The 21,069-nt window shown below is 41.7% G+C and overlaps 1 protein-coding gene across 1 annotated transcript in view; it reads left to right on the top strand.

Annotated features, from left to right (window-relative positions):
* LOC311250846 (sodium/potassium/calcium exchanger 3-like) overlaps window positions 1–21,069 on the top strand; it is a 73,480-nt gene that overhangs the window by 5,078 nt on the left and 47,333 nt on the right. The window contains exon 2 of the mRNA XM_084342942.1: window positions 92–220. Coding sequence (XP_084199068.1) covers window positions 92–220 — 129 coding nt within the window. The remainder of the gene's footprint in view (window positions 1–91; window positions 221–21,069) is intronic.

Below are 21,069 nucleotides of genomic sequence, written 5' to 3'. Positions count from 1 at the left end.
AAGGCCCCATCTAGATGCAGTCATTGCTGCACTGAGACGTCCTTGAACCTGTTTTAAAAGTACACTTTTCACTGTGACAAACATGTTCCAGGTTTCGATGTCTCCAGCCACAGCAGCAAGGACCAGGAGAGATGGGGAGGGAGGAGGCTACTGCAGGAAATGGACAACAGCAGCCTGGAGGAAATGGAGAGTGAAGGATCTAAGAACTGCACTGCTCCAGGTAAGACAGAGACAAGATGAAAGAAAGAGGACATCCAAGTGTTCTCTCCCTCCCTCCATACATCCAGAACAGAGAGAGGGAGATGGAAAAAAAAAAGTGTGAAACAAATGATCACCCCACATGTTCTGTCTTTCTACCCTCTGCCCCCCCCCCTGTTTTCACTGCCTGATGTGGGGTAACCCAGATTGTGAGGTCAGGTGATTTCCCACGAGCTCGGGCTATAGCAGGCGGTGACATTCTGGCTGTCTCAGCGGTTTTCACTGTGGTTCTCTGTCACGTGTTTCTCGGATCCTGCAGGTTTCGTTCTCACTCGCTCTCTCCTTCTCTCTCCGACTCGCTCTTCATCACTCCCATTCCCTTCCTCTGTGTTTCCCTCATGTTTTTCCCCCATTGTGGCTAGATCTCAGGAAAAAAATCCCTGTTTCCATGGCGACCTTTTATCTTATCATCAACCAGCAACTTCTGTTTGAAGCACTCAAGGATAGCGTGTGAGGATGCTGAAGACTTCTTGTTTGTAGAGTTCAAAATCACTCAGTCCAAATAAATCAGATGAAATCAGGCACGTGTAGGTGACATTCAAATTAAGAAATATTTTCACGTCATATTAAACCATGTCTCCATGTTGTACTCCAGCCTGTTTGTCATTGGAGCAGTCCTAACGCATGCATGGACTCTCACCATCACCCATATCTGTTGCTATTTTTAGATTTAGATGGGAAGAAATTTGCTCCTGTTGTAATTCATGTGTATGAGGTAGGATGGAAAGAGATGACTTTGCTGCATCTCTGTCACTCGTGACATCTTTTTTACCCTGAGCCTGAGACAGTTTACCTCCCCTCAGGGGCGGTTCTCTTGTGAGCTCATTAAGCAAAATGGTCGTCATCAATCTCCCTTCTCACCCTCCCAAGGTCAGTGCAGTCATCTATAAAGGAAGCCGAGGTCAAAGTTCAACTCATTCTCTTATCCTGCTTATTATACAGTAGCTGCTCTTTCCTCCTCCCATGCTAAAATTAACGCACATACCCCGGTGGCTTCAGCCCCTGTCACCCTCTCGAGGACTTTTTTGCTAAAAAAAAACCCTCTATTTTCTGAAAGTCTTGGCCTGCTCTGGTGATTTCTTCTCCTGTCCCTGGCACAAGACACGTAAAACATACCTCTAAAACCTACCCTGGGGAGGTGGGGAGTCATTCTTCTGTTGACCTTTGAGAGGTGACAATCTTCTTGTTTTAAAAAGATGGTAGATGTGTGAAGGAAAGGTTGTCGGAGCAGTATGCATGGGCATGGGCATGTGCATTTTGTTGGTTAAGAGCCGCAACTATTTGTTTTTTTCATTATCAAAAAAATGTTTGCTCTGTAAGTGAGAGTCCTAAATAATTCCCTCACAACATCCTCACTGGGAGATGAACTGTTTAAGTGAAAGCCTTATCTGGCTTGTTTTTTGTCAGTTCTGAAGACTATGGGCTCTAGGCGGCTCACAGCGCAGTGTTAGTGTCATTGCTAGCTTCTGACCGAAGCAGTTGTCATTTTCACTCCCGGCACCCACGTTGTGTAAGTAGCAAATGTACTTGCGGCCACCTGTGTGCCTTGTGTGTAAGATGCGCCTACACAGGTGGGTTCACACCGTGCAAACACTCAAACACATTTTTTTATTTAAGAGGCTGCTTTCAGTTATTTAAAACATTTCCATGACCGCAGTAATGTACTGTTACAAATGTCGTGGCACGTTTAATCAGCAAAACTAAAAGCTGGGGAGGAAACTCTACAGAGAACACAGAATTAAACTTTCAGCTTTCAAACTTTCTTCTTTCAGGACAGCCTCTTCACTCCAAACTATTTTACTCTATGAATCTGAACTGTGTGTGTGACCTTTCGATGTGTAGAGGACACAGAACATAAATTAACATGAAATTTTGAGAAACAAAGTAGCAGAGGGTCCAGCAGCCAAGGACCACATCCCTGTCCTTTACTGAAGACGAGTGCTACTCTTAATATGTGCCAGGCCCTGGCACACCTGACTCTTAAAGGGAATGGGAGACGACACTCTGATTGGTTTAATTTATGGTCCGCCCAAAACACACCCACGACTAATACATAGTCTAAATACAACCCCTTTGCCGTAAAGGCACTAGCGTTTTGCGCTTTAGACCATGCGCTATAGACCGTTTAAAAAGGGCCTTATAAGTTTGAAAATGAAACAAATTTGGTGGTGCAGAATTAGAACAAAGTGAGCTCTGACCTACATAACCTGCTTCTCATCTCTGCTTGAGGCTTGTGGCTTAAAGCTACCTCAGTCACTCCAAGCATAGCACACCAAAATCACACCAAACTGCCAGTGGTCAAGTTGCATTGTGTGCAATGTAGGTGCCAAGTTTTGACAAGTAAGAAGAACGCATCTTATACAGAAGACAGTATCTCTCTTTCCTCTGCATCAGTCATTTTTAAACTGTCATCGAAGTCATTGAGTCACTGAATGTGGTCTGTGGTTTTAATCGCTACGGGAAACAACGACAACAACAGCCTCAGAGTGAACAACCTACAAGCTTAAAATGGCAAGTTGCTAATGGCACGAACCTAAACCTGCTAGCAGCTGTTACCTTTTCTTTTGTAGGGATTTAACCATATTAATGCCAGTGTTTGCCACTCACATGCAAAAGAATTGCCCCACAACAACATTTTGCAGGGATGTTTCTGCATCCTGGGTTTAGTGCTGCCAAAAACAATTGTGATGGGTTTTAAGAACAAACAAGCCAAAGGAATTTTTTCCCCAACACCAAAAAGAGAAAAGACCTTTCTCCAGCTTTGACGCAGCACTGTGGAAATGTATTGCCAATAAAAAGTATTCACCCCCTTGGATGTTTTCCTTTAATTGCTTTTATAAATGGAATCATGGTCAGTATAATTTGACTTTCTAAACAAAAAATGTCCAAAAACCTCTTTAATGTCAAAGTAAAAACAGATTTCTACAAAGTTAGTGAGTTTAAGTTAGTTAATTAAAAATATATCATGTAAAAATAAGTGATTGCATAAGTATTCAACCCCTTTAAATTAACTGACCTTAATTCAACAGAGGTCCAGCCAATTGGTGCTAGTAGTCTCACAACTAGTGAAATGGAGATCACCTGAGTGCAGTGAATGTGTCTCAAGTGATTGTAGTATAAAGACACCTGTGTCTGAAGGCTGTCCTCACAAACTGAGTGACCATGCAAGAAGGAGACTAGTGAGGGAGGCCACCAAGACACCTATGTTTACTCTGAAGGAATTAAAAGCTTCAGCAGCTGAGATGGGAGAGACTCTGCATTCAACAACTGTTGCCCAGATTCTTCACTGGTAAAAACTTTGTGAGAGAGTGGCAAAGAGAAAGCCCGTTGAAGAAAGCTCATTAAATCTCACAAGAGTTCACCCAAAGGCATGTGGGAGACTCCAAGGTCAACTGGAAGAAGGTTCTTTGGTCTCATGAGTACATGAAACCAATATTACATTTTTTGGCCATCAGACTAGACACTATATATATTTTGGCGGACACCAAACACTGCACATCAACACAAACACACGATCCCCACCGTGAAGCATGGTGGTGGTGGTAGCATCATGCTGTGGGGGTGCTTCTCGGCAGCAGGCCCTGGAAGGCTTGTAAAGGTAGAGGGTTGTTGAGTTGGTGCTCCCAATTATTAAATGTTTATTTGTTATTTTGTGTTTATGATGGGCAAACTTAATGTTATGTTATGTTTATTGATTGATTGTTTGAGTTGATTGAGGACTGATTGGTTGACTGACAGGCCAGCTGTCTGATATCCATTGTGGGAGTGTTTAATAAAAGCCTTGCACCCACAGCTGAGTGCAGTTGTTTGTAGGTGACCTGGGAAACAGCAGAGCATCTCCGATTCATGTTTATTTCTTTCAGTATATTCTTTCATCCTTGTATTCAGTGTTTGATCTTTTAACTGTCGGGTTCACAATGCTGTGCCGCTGTATAGCCCTACTCTGTCAACAGGTTATGGGCCCAGAGTAATCCAGAGACAGTTTAGCGTGTTTCCACCATGTGTGATGATTAGACGCTGTGATGAATGCAGCAAAATATAGGGAAATCCTGTGGGACAAACTAATTTAGTCTGCATACAGTGAAAGCTACACAGAAAATGGTTTAAAGACAACAAGGTGAATGTTCTGGAGTGGCCGAGTCAAAGCCCAGACCTCAGTCCACTAGAGAATTTGTGGCTACCTTGAAAAGGGCTGTTCACGCCTGATCCCTGTGTAACCTGACAGAGCTTGAGCAGTTTCGCTAAGAAGAATGGAATAAAATTGCAGTGTCCAGGTCTGATTTAGATCTATCCACACAGACTCAGTGCTGTGATTGCGGCCAAAGGTGCATCTACTAAATACTGACTTGAAGGGGGTGAATACTTGCAATGCAATCACTTATTGTACATTATATATGTTAATTAATTGACATTACGTCGTAGAAATCTGTTTTCACTCATTAGGGACACTAGAATCAGATGAAACATTGGTTTCTTATGATGTTACCTCACTTTTTACATACATTCCCACTCGAGAAGCTGTAAAGATGGTGAAGAAACGCCTGCTACAGGACAGCACTCTGTCCAGAAGAACCAACTCATCCCAGACTACATGTGTGCCTTACTTGACCTCTGCCTGACGACCACCTCCTTCCAGTACACTGAAGGTTTCTACAGACAGAAGCACAGCTGTGCCATGGGCTCACCAGTGTCCCCAATAGTGACCAACCTCTACATGAAAGAAGTTGAGAGCAGAGCCTTGATTACCTTCACAGGAACTGCTCCTAGCCACTGGTTCAGATATGTGGACGATACCTGGATCAAAATCAGAACAAGGGAAGTGGAAGCCTTCACATAACATATAAATGGTGAGGACAACAACATCAAGTTCACATGGGAAGATGTCAGAGGAGACAGTCTGCCCTTCTTGGACTGTGCAGTACACACTGAAGAAAATAGAAGCCTCAACATTGAGGTGTACAGAAAACCTACACACTCAGATCAATACTTGCTGTTCGACTCTCATCACCCACTGGAGCACAAGCTGGGGGTCATCACCCTAAACCATCGAGCTGAGACCGTGCCCACAAAGACAGAGGGGGAGGAGAAGGAACAGAAGCACATCAGGGGATCACTTAAAACGTGTGGCTACCCAAACTGGACCTTTGTCAAAACCTCTAAAAGATCCAGAGCAGTCAATGAGGAGGAGACGGTTAAAAGGGACAACATTGTCATTCCTTATGTCGCAGGAATATCTGAAAAACTCAGGAGGATCTTCAAACATACAACATCATATCCCGGTTCACTTTAAACCTATCAACACACTGAGGCAGAAACTTGTCCATCGTAAGGACAAAACACCCAGGCATAAGCAGAGTAATGTAGTTTATGCTGTTCAATGCAGCCAGGACTGCACAGATTTGTACATTGGGGAGACAAAACAACGTCTCCATAAACGAATGGCACAACACCGGAGGGCCAACTCCTCAGGTCAAGACTCTGCTGTCCACTTACATCTGAAGTAGAAAAATCATTCCTTTGAGGACAACAATGTAAACATATTGGCCAGAGAAGACAGATGATTTGAAAGTGGAGTAAAAGAATCAAACTGGAACAACCGTCTTTGAACAGAGGAGGTGGCCTAGGACATTACTTATCACCCACATACAATGCATTACTGAGTTCCGTTCCCAGGCAGCTGCTGAGTGGGTCAACGACCATCAAGTTGCCCTAACAACTCGAGTTTACACATGTCCTTAATGACTCTGTAAGGACACTCCCACACAGGGTTTAAAAGCCTGCAACTCCCCTCCAGTTAGTTAGAACAGACCTTTTTCACGGCAGCCATTTTGACTTGAGATAGTAGGACAAATACAGGTGTTACCAATGATACTAATTAAGGTTCTGTTCAATTTAGTGTAGCAGAGCTTTTCTAATGAGCCAACATGCGCAACAGCAGCACCCTGACTCTGTTTGGCCTGAATGGAATGGAAACTTAATTAGTATCATTGGTAACACCTGTATTTGTCCTACTATCTCATGTCAAAATGGCTGCCGTGAAAAAGGTCTACTGAAGAAGCCTATTGGATGAGAGGTAAAACACCTTCAAGAAACTGAAACAAGTCCAGTTGTTGATGTTATTATTGCAATTCTTGCTTGTTAGACAATCAGCTGATCAACAACAAACATTAATTCATATCACGGATAAAGTTACTGTTTTTCATGATACATCTGTTATTTCTGTGTGCCAGAGAGCCTAAATATTTAATCAACATTTAGGTAAATGTACGTATTGGAACACATTCAGTATCAGCAGAATATTTAGAGGTCCATATCGCAATCATGGCTGATAACATACCTACAAAAGAAACAAAATGTCAACCTCGTGATGGCACTAGGGGAAAATCAGGGGATCACTGAGGTCAGTGGGATTCATTGTCTGGGGAACCATGAACGACTAAATATCATAGGCAAACCATTTTATAATTTTTGAAAATTTTCAGTCAAGGCTAAACTGATTTACTGACTAACCGACAGACAGCGCCACCTGTTGTAATAAAGTTATTAGTTACTATTTGTAGGCTATCATATCAACATTATTTTTATGTCATTTCTGCCAATTGTCAGTTTACCTATCGACTAGTCTTGAGTGGAATCCCTCTGCACTTTAGCTTGCGCAAGTATTTGTGTGGGTGTGTATTTCCAAAGCTTGCCAGTCACAGAGTAGAACATAAGCCTGGCTGATGAGGAAGTATCCCAACATGAGCTCTGTGTTCTGGGGGGATGCAGCACGGCGGAGGCACTCACTGATTGTTGCCTGAAATTAGAGGCCTGCTGATCAAGAGCTTGAAAGACTGAGGGTGAGAGACAGTCAGAAACACAGAGAGGAAGAGAGACAGGGCCTCGTTAGCTAACCCCCACCCTCTGACCCATCCTCCACCCCCCCACCCCCGGCTACACATGAAACAAGCCATCATACCTATCATTACCTCGCCCTCCCTGATTTTAATTTGAGGACCCCACTGCTTCAATTAATTCCTGACACTTGTTTAGTCCTCCCACCCTCTCCCATCTCCATTGCTCAGTTAGAGGAAAAAGAGGGGAAGCATCTTTGTAACTTGAGTGTGTGTGTGTGCCTGCGTATGTACAGTTGGGGAGATTTATATATATATATATATATATATGTAATCTTATCCAAAAAAAGCCCTCTCTGTCCTGCCCTTGACCTTCCTTTTATCATGGAAAAGAGGAGCAGCCCAGATCTTGTGTGCAGGGCCACGCTGTGCTTTGATGCCTCAAGTTTATGATGGAAAATAAGGAAAATCCATTACTTTTGAAGATGTCTGAGCAATGGGGAGATTAGTCATACCTTAGTCTTCATCTGCAGTAAACTGATAAAATGCATTTTTTAACACACAGCTGTGCACACACACAAACACTATTTCTACCTCCTCCATTAGCTCAATACAAATACACATACACCCACACACCACACAGATCAATCTTTTTCTCCCAGTCCTTCTCTCCAACACATTTGCAAACACAGGTGGTTAATGTAACCCCCTGAGCAGCTCTGTGTACAGTAGTGTAGGCTGTGTGATTAGACAGGTAGCGGTGTGGGTACCCCGTACATGCGAGGGCTCTCTCCAGGGGTCTTTCCCCGGAGGCTCTCCTCCTCTGCTATTAAACATCCTCGCCTCTCTGCTCAGCTCAGCTCAGCTCCGACGCAACACTCCATTTTAGGAAAGGAGGCTGCTATGACTTAATCAGGGCTTCCCTGCGAGAAATGTGTTGTGTGCGGTGCATGCGTGTGGTTGCAAGTTGAACCGTTAGAAGGTAAACCTCGTTAAGAATAGTATTGATTAATGCGAGGGTGCTGGCCCTGGTTTCTTCAGCGAGTAGGTGTGTGTATGTGGTGGTGTGTCACCCTGTGTGGGTACTTATGTTTTTGTTCATGCCTGCCTCACTTCACGTGGGCAGCCTTCTGGCTCCTCCCCTTGTGCCAGACGCAAGTAAGTAGGCATCGCCATAATACAGCTGATGAATTAATCAAATCAGAAAAAATGATCACTCCCTAATACCTCGACTATAGACCTCCACTAATCAAATGCAAAATTGGCTTGGGGGGCTCCCACAATGATTTCCTCTGAGAAATTAATTCTTCCATATTACAATATTAGCTGTGAGTGGGCTGCTGCTGCCTTCCCAACACAACAACAATAACTGTATTAACAGTTGCATATGGTGGCAAAGTTCTTTCATAACTGCCTAACGTGCAGATTGGCAAAGTCATCTTGTTGTGTTATTGCAGGAGCCGGAGCTCAGCGCTCAGGGGAATAAGACCAATCCATCATAGCAATTAGCTCAGCGAGGCCAAGAGTCCCTTCTACAGCAGCTCCTGCTGATTCTCTACCTCCTTCTCCCTCACTTTCTCATACTTCTCTGTAGGTAGAACATTTAGCCAACGTTACTTTTTGTTTGTCTCGTCGCTGTTGTCCTTTATTTCCTTGCTCATTGATTGTCATGTTTCTTTGTCTCTCTTCTATCTCCCCCCACATACGGAGGAAATTCTTCCCAGTTCCCCTGCTGAATTATAGAGGTCAGGATGTTTGCCAGCCACAGAAGTGGCTCGACACACCTTTAAAGATTCATCCTGCTGGTGTGACTGTGAGTGATGTTGAGGCTGTTTACTGAGGGCCACGAACATCCCCCTTTACTGCCGCTTTCCACAAAGAGTTTGTAGGACAAAGTATTTTTCTGAACAGCATCTTTAGATTACAGTCAAACTACTCCTTGGGGTGCAGGCTCCTCAGCATATCTCACTTGTTACCATTTAAATTGGATTCCCGATTATTGCCGAAAATGAGCTCTGTGGCAAATACAAGCTTATGATACAAGTTATGTTCAGCAAAATAATCACAGATGAACACCACATGTGATTTTCGAAGCCTAAATGAAATCACTAGCATTAAAAACCTAAAGTTAGGCTATAAACAGACTACACTGCGGTCACGTGACTTAAAATTCACCGCCACTAAGCATCTTACTACATAATTACTATACACGTTTTCTATTTAATTGAATTGATTAATTGAAAATGAAAATTGTGTCATTACCTAGTCAACCTCAAACCGATGGCAGGTCTGGTGAAGTTTTGCAGTCCACAAAACATTTCTGGAGCTTCACAATAAAACAGAGTTGCTGGGGACTCAAACAAAAAACAAAAAACAACTATAAAATGAAGCCACAAGAAGTGGGTGCGCACTTTATTCAAGATCTCAGGGCTCGTTTTTCCCCGACCCAAGTCCCCATCCCCTTTAGTTGTTAAGGAAAATGCTGTAACACTGTTTTGCTGTTCAACTCCAGAAATGTTTTGTGGACTAAGAAACCTCGTCCAACTTCCCATCGCCCCTGCCTTTGCATGGCTAAACCAGCCAACATGCATGTGTTGCACAGTAGAACATAAAAGGTTTAAGTGCACACAAGGTTGTGTTAACATCTGTCCATTCAAGCAACTTTATGTAGCTACTTTACCTGAAAATAACAGCTTCAAAATAACGTCAATGTTACAGTGAATGTAATAGGGTAAATGGTGTCTCTTCGGTGAGTGAGTAGGATCACCCTGCGTAACGCTTTACAGCAGAACATCAAACACCAACAACTTTCAGTGGTTTTGGTGGAACTGGATTATGGAGAAAATGTTTTCTGGTTTTCCCTCTAATGTTCTCAGACTGCTCTACCTCAGCTGTTAACTATAATAATAATAATAATAATAATAATTAATAACCACGTTGGCCATTCCCACCTGAAGCTAGTGTCTGTAGCCTGAATAAGGAGGTGCTTTGCCATCCAACTGTGAGAGAGGTGTGTGCAGCCGAGTCATGTTTGTGATATTTGACACATTCAATAAGTGCGTTGTCTTATAGCCATGTTAAATTGGTAGATGTTACATGCTATCCCTCTGCTGGCCAGGACGGGCAACTGTGGCAGATGCTTGGCCTCATGCCTTTCCAGGTGAAAGCGGTCTGGCTGATTATGGATAACCAATAAGAGGGGTAGGGCACTAGGCTCTGTCCCTCTCTCTCTCTCTCTCTCCATTCAACCTGACCAGAGATTTGGCCTGGAGGCCGGCTGTGGTATTATGTTCTGTTTTATGTTTATCTGATGGGTGCGGTAGTTCTGTTTTCATGGCTTTGTTTCAGTTAGGTTTAGTGGTTTCTTTGTGTTAGGGTAGTGGTCTAGTCCCCAGCTCTGACGATCCTGGTGGGTTGGTCTGGGAAGCCGCCCTTCTTTTGTTTATTTTGGCCGGCCCATCAGTTTGTTTGTTTGACTGTTTTGGGGTTTCTCCCTTTGTTTGGTTGCTGTTCATTTAATAAATTAATCTTCTTTTAAACTGCAACTGGACATGGTTGTTTGTGTTGGACCTCTTTAGGTGTACCTCCTGAAGGGAGTCGTGACAGTAGATTACAGCACACATGTAATGCGCTGCAGACCGATTCATGTTTTGTTTCTGTAATGTTTATTAGCCTACTGGGGTGGGTCACACTGGTGCTTGAAAACACACAGTTTCTATATTGTAGACTGTTGTAGTCGGATTACTGAAACGGGAATATATAATGAAAAAGTAGCCATTTGCAATTATATAGAAAACTGATGATGCATCGAGAATCGTTGACAGCCGTATCGTAATCGAATCATATCCTAAGGCCAGTGAAGATTCACACCTCTAGTTTCTTGATGAACAGAAAGCTCAACTTGTTGCTAAAGTAACGTGTTACTAATGCCAACTGTAGCTGCCAGTTAATGCAATCGCCATGCAGCTAGCTGAGTGACTGAGTAAGAGACAAGAGTAAATCTCAGGCTGCAGACAGACACCAGGCTGGACTTGTTGCTGTTCTACTAAGTAATATTAGCTGGCTTGCTATGTCCTGTGTTGCTGCACTTCCACAATTTTATGGCTGTTTGCTAGGTTTAAATCACCAGTCAAGTCAGCCCTTTTCTACAGAGGTTTAGCCGGTAGCATGTTTTAGCCAGGTGTTTGTCTCATGTTCATGTTACATTAGCTTAGCATGCTGTTACATTTCTAAGTTGTATGCAAGATTTGTGCTCCACAGCAACAAAAGGTCTGAGCATGCATGTTTACTTCAAGACAACATTTTGATTATGATGCCACCAAGTTTCGTTAGTGGTTATCACTTACACTACACCTGACAATACTGTTACATAGAAATACATAATTTGTCTGTATGACAGTGGTGTTGCGCTCAAAAACAAAGGAGGTGCCGCATTTTACAAAATGCCCATTGACCATAATGCTGCTTTAAATGCTACTGCTGACCTGATTTTACTTCTTGCCATGGAAATGCAATGCTGATGAAAAACACATGTCCTTGGCTGTAACAGGAAGGGATGCCCCAGTCAAATTCTTTTGGCTCCAGTGCCGGATCAGAGTCCTTAATTATTGGGTACCTGCCCATATCAAGCTCTGTCTGATACTTAAATTCACCAAGTGTTCATTAAATATGTATCTGACACATGTGTAGACTACTAAATCTGACACACCTTACTTTTCACCAGCTGCCTCATCCAAATATGAGGGTCCTGTGAGAGAGGTGATATTAAGATGCAATGTGTAAGATCCTAACTTCCCTTAATTGACTTCCTGCACAAGGTTTCCATCTGCCCGCCATGCTCAGATTATGGAAAATAATTAATGAATTGCGATCCTGCATATTTCAAGAGCATTTTTATCTCACAAAAAATAACAGAACATAAACATTATTACTTGTTTTTCACTAGAAACATCTGGTGGGCCAAACTGAACCTTATAGCGGGCCAACTTTGGTCTGCTTGCCCCATTGTGGGCAGAACTGAGGTAGAGACATGTGTCACTCTCTGAGTTTTTTGATTCTCTTTTATTTATTTAACTTGCATTGGTTTAAACATGATTGGGAGTTTCTAGTTTGGCTACTGTAGGTTTTAGTTAGTTAAGTTTTTCATGCTTTTCTTTACTTTTCTCCTCCCCACTTTTTCCTCTTCCAGTTTCTTTAAGGGTCATTTTGCTGTTATCATTTTCACATTAAGCAGAAGTAGCAGGTTCACCTCTAGAAATGATGTGATTGCATGATTTGTTCTCTGTACCCTTGTACTATAGCTCTAAACTGAAGTCACAGGGCAGGTGTTGAGTGGTGCCCTCTGCACACGGTGCCTCACATTACAGCTTAAGAGCTCAACTGTGTTTGCAGCAAGATCCTCCAAGATACTGGAATATGTCAGCGTTGTCCTTGGGTCTTGGTTCTGTCCCTTGGCAATGCTCTCCTTGCTTGATCCACACTTCTCATGTGAACTCATTCCAATCTCCTTTCTAGGTTTAAGCTTCCTTATAGTTAAATCCCTGAATTTTAATGGTGGTATCAGATGGAAAACGTAGTCATTTTTTTGCCTTGCATAATTCAACTGCTGGACCATTTATGTGTTTACCCGCCCCAAGCAACAAATGTACGGTACCAACTGAACAGACGTCAGCTGTAAAGGTACTAGCGACAGACGCACTTACCATGTGTATTGGAGTGTGTCTGTGTGTTTTTGTGTTCAGCTGAGCCTCTGGCTGATCTCAGAATTCACTAGGATCTTCATTTTTTTTTTTTCTGTTACTTACCTCCAGTCTCTCCTTTTCTCTCTTGTCTGTTGTGGATAGATATACAGTTATATATGCATGTGCATCTGTGCGTGACAAATAAAGTTGATAACAAGAAGTGTTAACTCCAGGAGTTTGTGACAATTAGGCAGATGTTTTTTTAATCATGGTGGATGCAGGCTGTTACACCATAACATTCTGAAAAAGCTGACCAGTTTCAAGAAAATTCATGTTAATGTAGTCAGCATATATTTGCACCAGCTGGATTCACATATCCAAACATTATCAGTTAAGTGGTGTGCTCACCACCTACTTCAGTATGAGTTTGACTGCTGTATTATTAGCTTAGCTTGCATTAGCTATATTAGCTTGAAGATAGCAATGGCACGCACCAAGTGTGTGCGTGTGTGCATGTGTGCATGTGTGTGTGTGTTCAGGTCAATCAGTGAAATCAGCATTCACCAGAGACTCCGGTTCTCTCCCTTTTTTCCCTCCTCTCCTCTCTGTAACATCACGTTCATGAAGTAAAGTACATTTCCCCTCCAGCTCCAGTCAGCAGTCAACATTACAGTACATAACAGCAAACAATGGGGCTCACCCCCCTCTTCTCCAGACCCGGCCCGCTCTGAGCAGCCGCTCTACTCGGCCCTTTTCACAGAACTCTTTGCAAACGTCTTTTGTTTTGTTTTGATAGAGAGACCCCTAGTGGCAGAAATGATACAATGCGCAGTTTGATCAGATCCAGATGTGCTTATTTAAGCATACTCTTCTTAGGACTGTGGTAAATACGCTACAGATAATTTCAGCACGCTTTGTCGACGGTGAAAGTGTGGAGATGAAAATTTGATGACTTGGAGATTTGTGATCTCTCAAATAATAAACAAACAATTAAAATGATTAATAACAATGGCTGTTACAACAAAAAGTATCATTGTTGCTGAGAGGCTGTGGAGAACTGAAGTAAAACGGTGGTAATATTCTTATCAGTTTGGGCCATTAAGGCACAGTGTTCAAACCTCTGATGCAGTGCTGTGTCACCACACTGCAGATGTGAAAAGATTTTCTATTCACTAAGCTGGCCTCCTGCTGAGCTAATGGGAATGTGGGTACTTTCTATGGCTACAGTCACTCACATGACAAACGTCAGTGCAGACTAACAGTCATTCATTATTGATATTCAAATCATGTTCAGTAAGGTGCCTGCTATTTCTCGTAAGCAATATTTTATAACCGGAGAGGGCAAGTGTTATGGAAATGCTACAAACATGTATTCCTTCTATAATAAATCACTGTGTCCTGTCACACAAACACATTCTCTCATTCATCTGATCTGAACGCAGCACTGATGCTATTTTTCCACAGAGACGACTCATGAGGAATTGAGCTTTATACATGCATTCAATAGACTGAACTTAACCTGCTCCAAAGTAAGCTGCGCAGCTTGTGTTACCATGGTGATGTACACTCTTTAAAAGTGAGTCACCAGCATTTTATTGAAAGACCAGGGTTATGCCCAAACTTAGCCCCATGAGTTTGGTCACACTCATTGACCTTGTTGTGACATGAAGTACGACACCGGATGTGATTACTTTAGAAACGCTGTCCTGCAGTCGTTCGCATGTATGGGTATATCTGTCTTTTTTTAGGTTTATTTATCCAGCAATGGTGAAATGAGCTTTTCTTTTTAGCAACATCCAGCTCAGTGCATCATGTACACATAAACATACAATCACACCTGGGAGCTGCCCATTATGACCTCAGCCTTGTACAGGAGGCCAATGAGCAGCTACAGTGATTTAACCCACCTGAAAACACAAGCTACCGATAATGTATTCTACATTACTGAGTCATTTTTAAATCAGGGTGGACTAAATATTAGAAACACCTCTCATTGTAATGCAATACAGTTCAACAGCACCACAAACAGCCTCTAAAATGAACGTAGAATTGAACTAACACATTAACACAGTTTCAACATAAATGTATTTATGAAGAACTTTTGTGAGACTACTGTATATGTGGCGTGCATTTCCAGGGCAGCAATAGTGAAATGTATCTTACTTTCTCAAATGAGTGATGGTACCAAAATAACAGCTGGTGTGAGTTGAAATAAGTAAATGCTGCTCGCTAATGAAGAGCATTTAAAGCATCAGCACAAGAACAAAACACTCTCAACCAGGCATTTTGTAGCAGGTATGCATTTTCACATTCAAATATGCAAAAAGCTTGTGATGCCTTTTGAATTTGACCAATTGTGCAGCATTACTAATGCCTAATAGCAAGATGCAGCAGCAATACACCAACAAGTGTCTAGCCTACCAAAAACCAAAGGAAGAAGAAGAGTTCGACCAATCATAACACCAGATTCTTTCCCTTTGCCTTCACCGACCAAAAAACAAATATTTGTAAGCAGTGACGATTGACTAAATGCATATTGTAAATTCAAGAGACTATATGCCAATCGACAGCAGCACATGCCCCGCAAAATCATGCTATATTATTAAAGACTTTTAGTAAGTGTTAGCTCTGTTAGCTCCAAAGTTAGCAGCTCTTTTATCAGTCTTTTATTGTTTTGTGTGGCAGCCTGCGAGAATAAAAATGTAGAGATACGATATTTCAATCTGGTGTGTCCGCACTGCAAGCCAGCTTGGCAAATTGTTACAAAAGGCAAAACGAAAGCTGTCTGTGTGTGGTCTAACTGTTGAAACTAGTTTGGCACATATCTTAAAATAATTCAAATTCTTGTAAACTGAGACAAGCCAGCCTATACTTCCTCTACCAGAAGGAGGATCGTGTGCCTGACTGATGTTTGTGTCTTCTTCATTCACTCAGTATTGTGATGTCAAGAAAAAAATATTTATTTTGCTGACATTAGAATTGTTTTCCAGTGATAGATATTATTAGGCTAACTTATTCTGGTCTTTATGCTATAAACCACCTACTCTCTCTGGCCAACAACTACTGCTTAGTGAACGCGTCACTTACTCTGTGCCGCTTGTAGTATTTTCCGTTAAAGTCGCCACCGACACCCAGTGTACATCTTTGGTATTACAGCAAATGCAAGGGCTTTCATCAGCGGGCCATAGGCTCGACCATCATTGTGTTACCTCATTTGGCGATAGATAGAACTGTTCAAGGTTGGCAGGTCTGCTGTCAACTAACAAAATGCTGTGTTTTCTCACTTTTATTGTGGGAATTACGAAAAAAAAGAAGACCCAAGTTGTAAAAAAAATAGAATTATCCAATTGTGGAATCTGAATTTAAAAACTAACTTCATAAGTCCAGTCTAGGTATTTCTCAGTCACACTGTTCACTCACAATCCCTCCTCTGTAACCTCTGACTGCAGCTGTGCTTTCATCAGTGTTGTGCTAATTACTGAAAAATATAATTAGTTACAGTTAGTAGTTGCCTCTCTAAAACAATAACTAAATTACCCGTGCTGATTACTTCTACAGAAAGTACTGCGTTGCCTTGTTAAGTAATGTTTTAGTTACTTTTTAAATGTCTTCTTTGAAATGCTGCCATTGGTAATATCCCTCTAGCTCTCACTTCAACTGTAGTTGTGGACAGACCAAATGCTTGAGGTGGCCTTGAAGGTTTTCTTTAGCCTTTATTTTTGTATATTTACTGTGTAATTAGTAGGAAAGAGTTTTCTTGGCCTTTTTCTGGCCATCTGGACACTGCGTCTTGCTAAGTAGCTGCCTGAAAGCGGGTGACTTGACCGTAAAGAGAGACTGTATATTTTCCACAACATACTGTGCCATTACTGTAGTTAAAGAAAACATTACATAGAAATTGGCATTTTGTGCAATTTGGCGCCCCCCCACATTTTTTTAGTTTAACACCACTGTCCTAAATACAAAACCCAGGCCTGTGACAGTTTGTCAGACATGATGTAGATGCTAACTACAAACAAAACTCACTACACCATAACACTGTTATGTCTTGAAAACTTGTGTCTTGAAATAAACATGTATTTAACACAGTTACCCTCACACTGAAGACAACACACACACACACACACACAAAATCAACATGAATTTGAAGCTGTTATTTTATGGTAAAAAAGTTGCATAATGTTGCTTTAAGTTCTGTGGGTCAGTGGAGTTGGAGCTGAACGATTAAATCTAGCCTCAGTTGCTTGGTTGGAGTGGCCTGAATGACTTCAGATGTGCCCGAGTCTTTAGTAACTAGCTTTGTGCAGGTGTGTTGTTGCCCAGGTGAAAAATAACAATGTAACAAGCCTTTCAGTATTGGTAATTTAGCTAATTAATTAAAAAAATAATGCATTAAAGTACAATTTACTGCCAAAAGTGATGGAGTTAAACATTAGTTTACAATGTCCCAACACTGGCATAGATAATGACTATTGTTATTTGTGTATTTAACACAATTCATGTAAGATTTCCTGATTTTTTTTGTAACAGTAAGACAGCGTTAAACTCACATGTGTCTGCGTGCATGTGAGCACATCTGTGTGTTGTTGATGTCTGCTGGGCCGTAGTGTGTGTGTGTTCTCCAAACTGTGCAAAGACGGAAAAAAAGCGCGAGTCCTTAAATGTCACATTACTCAGCACAGCAACTACGCTCACGACATGCAGTGTGTCAGCCCGCATCAGCATCGCCCACTGAGCATGTGCAGAACAGGCCCCCAGCCCTCCACGTGCGCCGAGGAAATGCACGAGATGAACACGGGATGAGCTTGGACGGATCCCTGCGGGTGGGAAATGCAACTTTAATCACCTTTTTTTTATCCTTTGTTATGCTGAGTGCCATCATCCCCCAAGTTGTTTTTGTTATTGTCCTCACTGTTTGCTCTTTGTTGTCCCAGCGCCATTAAAGCATCGACAGCCTCACGTGATGGCTGCAGTTCCCAGGGGCAGCTGGGACTCAATGTGATATCAGTGAGAGTGGAACCTACATATCGTCTGTGTGAGAGACTGTGTCAGTGTTGAACTTAACATTAAGGTTTTCATCACTCTCTCTGCTGTACCTCCCTACCCCAGTCAAGTCAAACTCCCAGAGTGCTTTGCTTTTAGCCATATGGTTGTTGGGCCGAAGCTATTTTTAGGTACTATAATATCTGTCATTTCCATCCAGCCAGCAGTGCCCACAACTCTTAGTGTACTTTTTTCCATCTTGACAATACAAGATGCAACGACTGAAGGAGCAGTGCCTAGTGTTAGTGATAAACAGCTGATCCCATAAACAGCCTCCAGCACACTGCTCTCGTGCAGACAGGTTCAAGGTCTCCCTGTTTTATAGTTCCGAGCTGAATGGATTTAAGTGCTACAAAATGTGCCGGATTTTCATAGACGTGTTTGTTTGCCCCACAGCTGAGCGGCTGTTCATCTCACAGCTTTAGGACAGCCATTTATAATGCTGTTTTCTAAATCAGGAGGAAAGTCTTTTTTTTTTTTTTTCAGGGTGATTACTCTACGCTTCAGTGAACTTATTCCCTTTGACGAGATACAATTTAAGTGTACACGCCAGCTGTGGCATATCTTTTTTTCCCCATTACCTAGAGATTTGAGCTCAGGTAGTGATTAAATATAAGCAGACAGATACTGATTCTTTAAAGAACTGTTGAATAGCAAAACAGATGTAAAAAGATGGTGTTTGGAGTTTACCCGACTGATTACTCCCCTAAAGAAACATCCTCCCCTTTTCTTTATCCCACTATCCTCAATCAACCTCAGCCCATCTCATAAAGACACACACACACAGACTCAGACACACACACACACACACACACACACACACACACACACACACACACACACACACACACACACACAGACTCAGACACACACACACACACACACACACACACGCACACACACACACACACACACAGACTGACTCAGACACACACACACACACACACAAACAGGAAAAGAAAACATTTCCCACTGTGCATAATTAGCCAGACGTGTGAGATGCAGAATCATGGTATTCATAATGGGCTGGATAGCTTCCAGTTGATGGTAGTTTGACAGGAGAGAACAGAGGGAGATATATTGCAAATCCATAGCGCTTCACACCCCCGTGTAGAGCGAGTTAGCAGGGAATTCATTAATGGCATATTTAACTGTTATTTATCACCGCCGCGGCACTCGCAGATCTGCTATTGGAGTTCCACTGTGGCTCTTTACTGTGTAAAACTGTCCCCTTGTTTAAGTCAACTTATCGTGGCATCCAGAGTATTTGTATGACAGTCTGATACGGTAAATGATTAGTTATGACAACAGGGCAACCCTGCAGGACTTCAAAGATAATTATGGTTTGTTACAGCCTGAGTCTTATTTTTAGTTTACGGCATCATGTCTGTTGGTTATATTCTAGACCATCTTGCGATGGGATCACACCAGCCCGTCCATATGTTGACACTGTAAACGAGGACCGATGTGTTTTTTTTCAGGGTTGATAGCAATACTGATACTGTTACCCATTATTAGTAATCAAGAAAACCAATAACTATATTTGGGGCCAATATACAATTAGCAGTGTCAAAATGTAGAATAACCAGTGATGAAATGTAACTAATTGCAGTTTACTCATGTACAATTTTGAGGTACTTGAGTATTTCCATTTTCTGCTACTTTATACTTCCACCATCCACTACATTCATTTGTTAACTCTAGTTACTAGTTACTTGGCAGATTCAGATTATTCATTGTTGATAGGTGACTACTCGTGATGTGTAACCAATCAGGCAGTGTTGAGGGCTATACACTGAGTGAGACCACAGAGTGGTGACTAGAGACAGAAGAAGAACCCACAGTAGTGCATTTATAATAAATAAATCAATTTTATAAGACAGCAACCATACACATAAAACACTACTGATAATACTGATAATTAGAAAAATGCTGAATAACTGCTCCAATACTTGGCCAGGCCTGTAATCGCTCTGTCCCTAGTTCTGACCCATGAGTGATGATTCATACATATTTCCTCGGTTTTCCCGTGATAGTGAGTTAGATTGAATTTGTTTTCTTGAGACCACAAGTTATTTATGTCATTATTACGAGATAACAACTGCTGTTTTCCAGAGATATCGAGATCATTTCCCCGAGATCATGAGTTACTTGTCATGATCATAACATAACAAATGTTTTCCGATGAAGAATAAGATAACAAGATCATTCATCATCAGAAAATGACTTCAAAATATTAATAAGAATGAACCATTACTTATATACAATGTTCTGTGGTGTGGGTTTGAGAGTTTCACAGCAAACCATATCAATTTTTTATGAACAAATGTTTTGCCTGTTGATTTGATATGAGGGTATTTACGTCATGGCTAGAGTTTTTGTTATGCCATGTATGTAAGCCTTTAATTGATTTAATAACAGTCTAAGCAGCTAAAAATGCTTTAAGGTGAGACAATAGTCTTAGATACAGTGATCAGCTCAAAGCAGATGGGTTATTGTCCAGTAGGCTATAACCTCTTGTTGGCTTGTGGAAAATAAAGTACCAAAATTGGTGCGTGTTTGAATGGTATGCCTAATAAATTATGTATAAGATTAATGTTCAGTCTGATGCATTGATCAAAATTGGATACTCCTTAAAACAGTTGCTACTCTTGTCAAGACATGCATGCTGGCATGGCACTGCTGATTTCTTCAACATTAGGCTTCAAGCAACGTTTTGTTTTCTCATGGTGACTGGTTAATTCATCTCCTTATCTTGGGATAACAAAGCTTGTTTTCTCGAGATTGCAATTATGTTGTTATCTTGGGAAAACAACATTTGTATTCCGTGATAATGACAAAAAAATAACTGGATCTCGACAACAAATACAATTTAACTCATAATCATGGGAAAACGGAGGAAATAATATGTTTGACCCATGGCCGTTTAGGACTTCCGTACAGGAGAAAAACAACAATGGAATGGTCTAACATGTCATATTGACATTTAAGGTGTGTTGATTGATTCACAATGTCAAGTAATGCTGTAAGTAACATGCATAGGTGTCATGCTGCTGGAGCACACCGGAGTGCCGCTCAGGTCATACAGTTTGCATAATCAGGTTGAATGTTAAAATGTGACTGTAAAAAGTGATGAATTGCTAAAACTACTTAGTTGTATGGTATGTTCTGAACAGAGGCATCTTCCTGTCAGCAAAGCTGAACAGCTCTGCATGCAGCTCGTTACATTATATGACATGTAATGAGATGGACAC

The sequence above is a fragment of the Pagrus pagrus genome, assembly GCF_965226575.1.
Source record: "Pagrus pagrus genome assembly, chromosome: 2".
Lineage (NCBI taxonomy): Eukaryota > Metazoa > Chordata > Actinopteri > Spariformes > Sparidae > Pagrus > Pagrus pagrus.
Note: the sequence above shows the minus strand (reverse complement) of the source record. Positions and strands in the feature narration are given on the sequence as shown.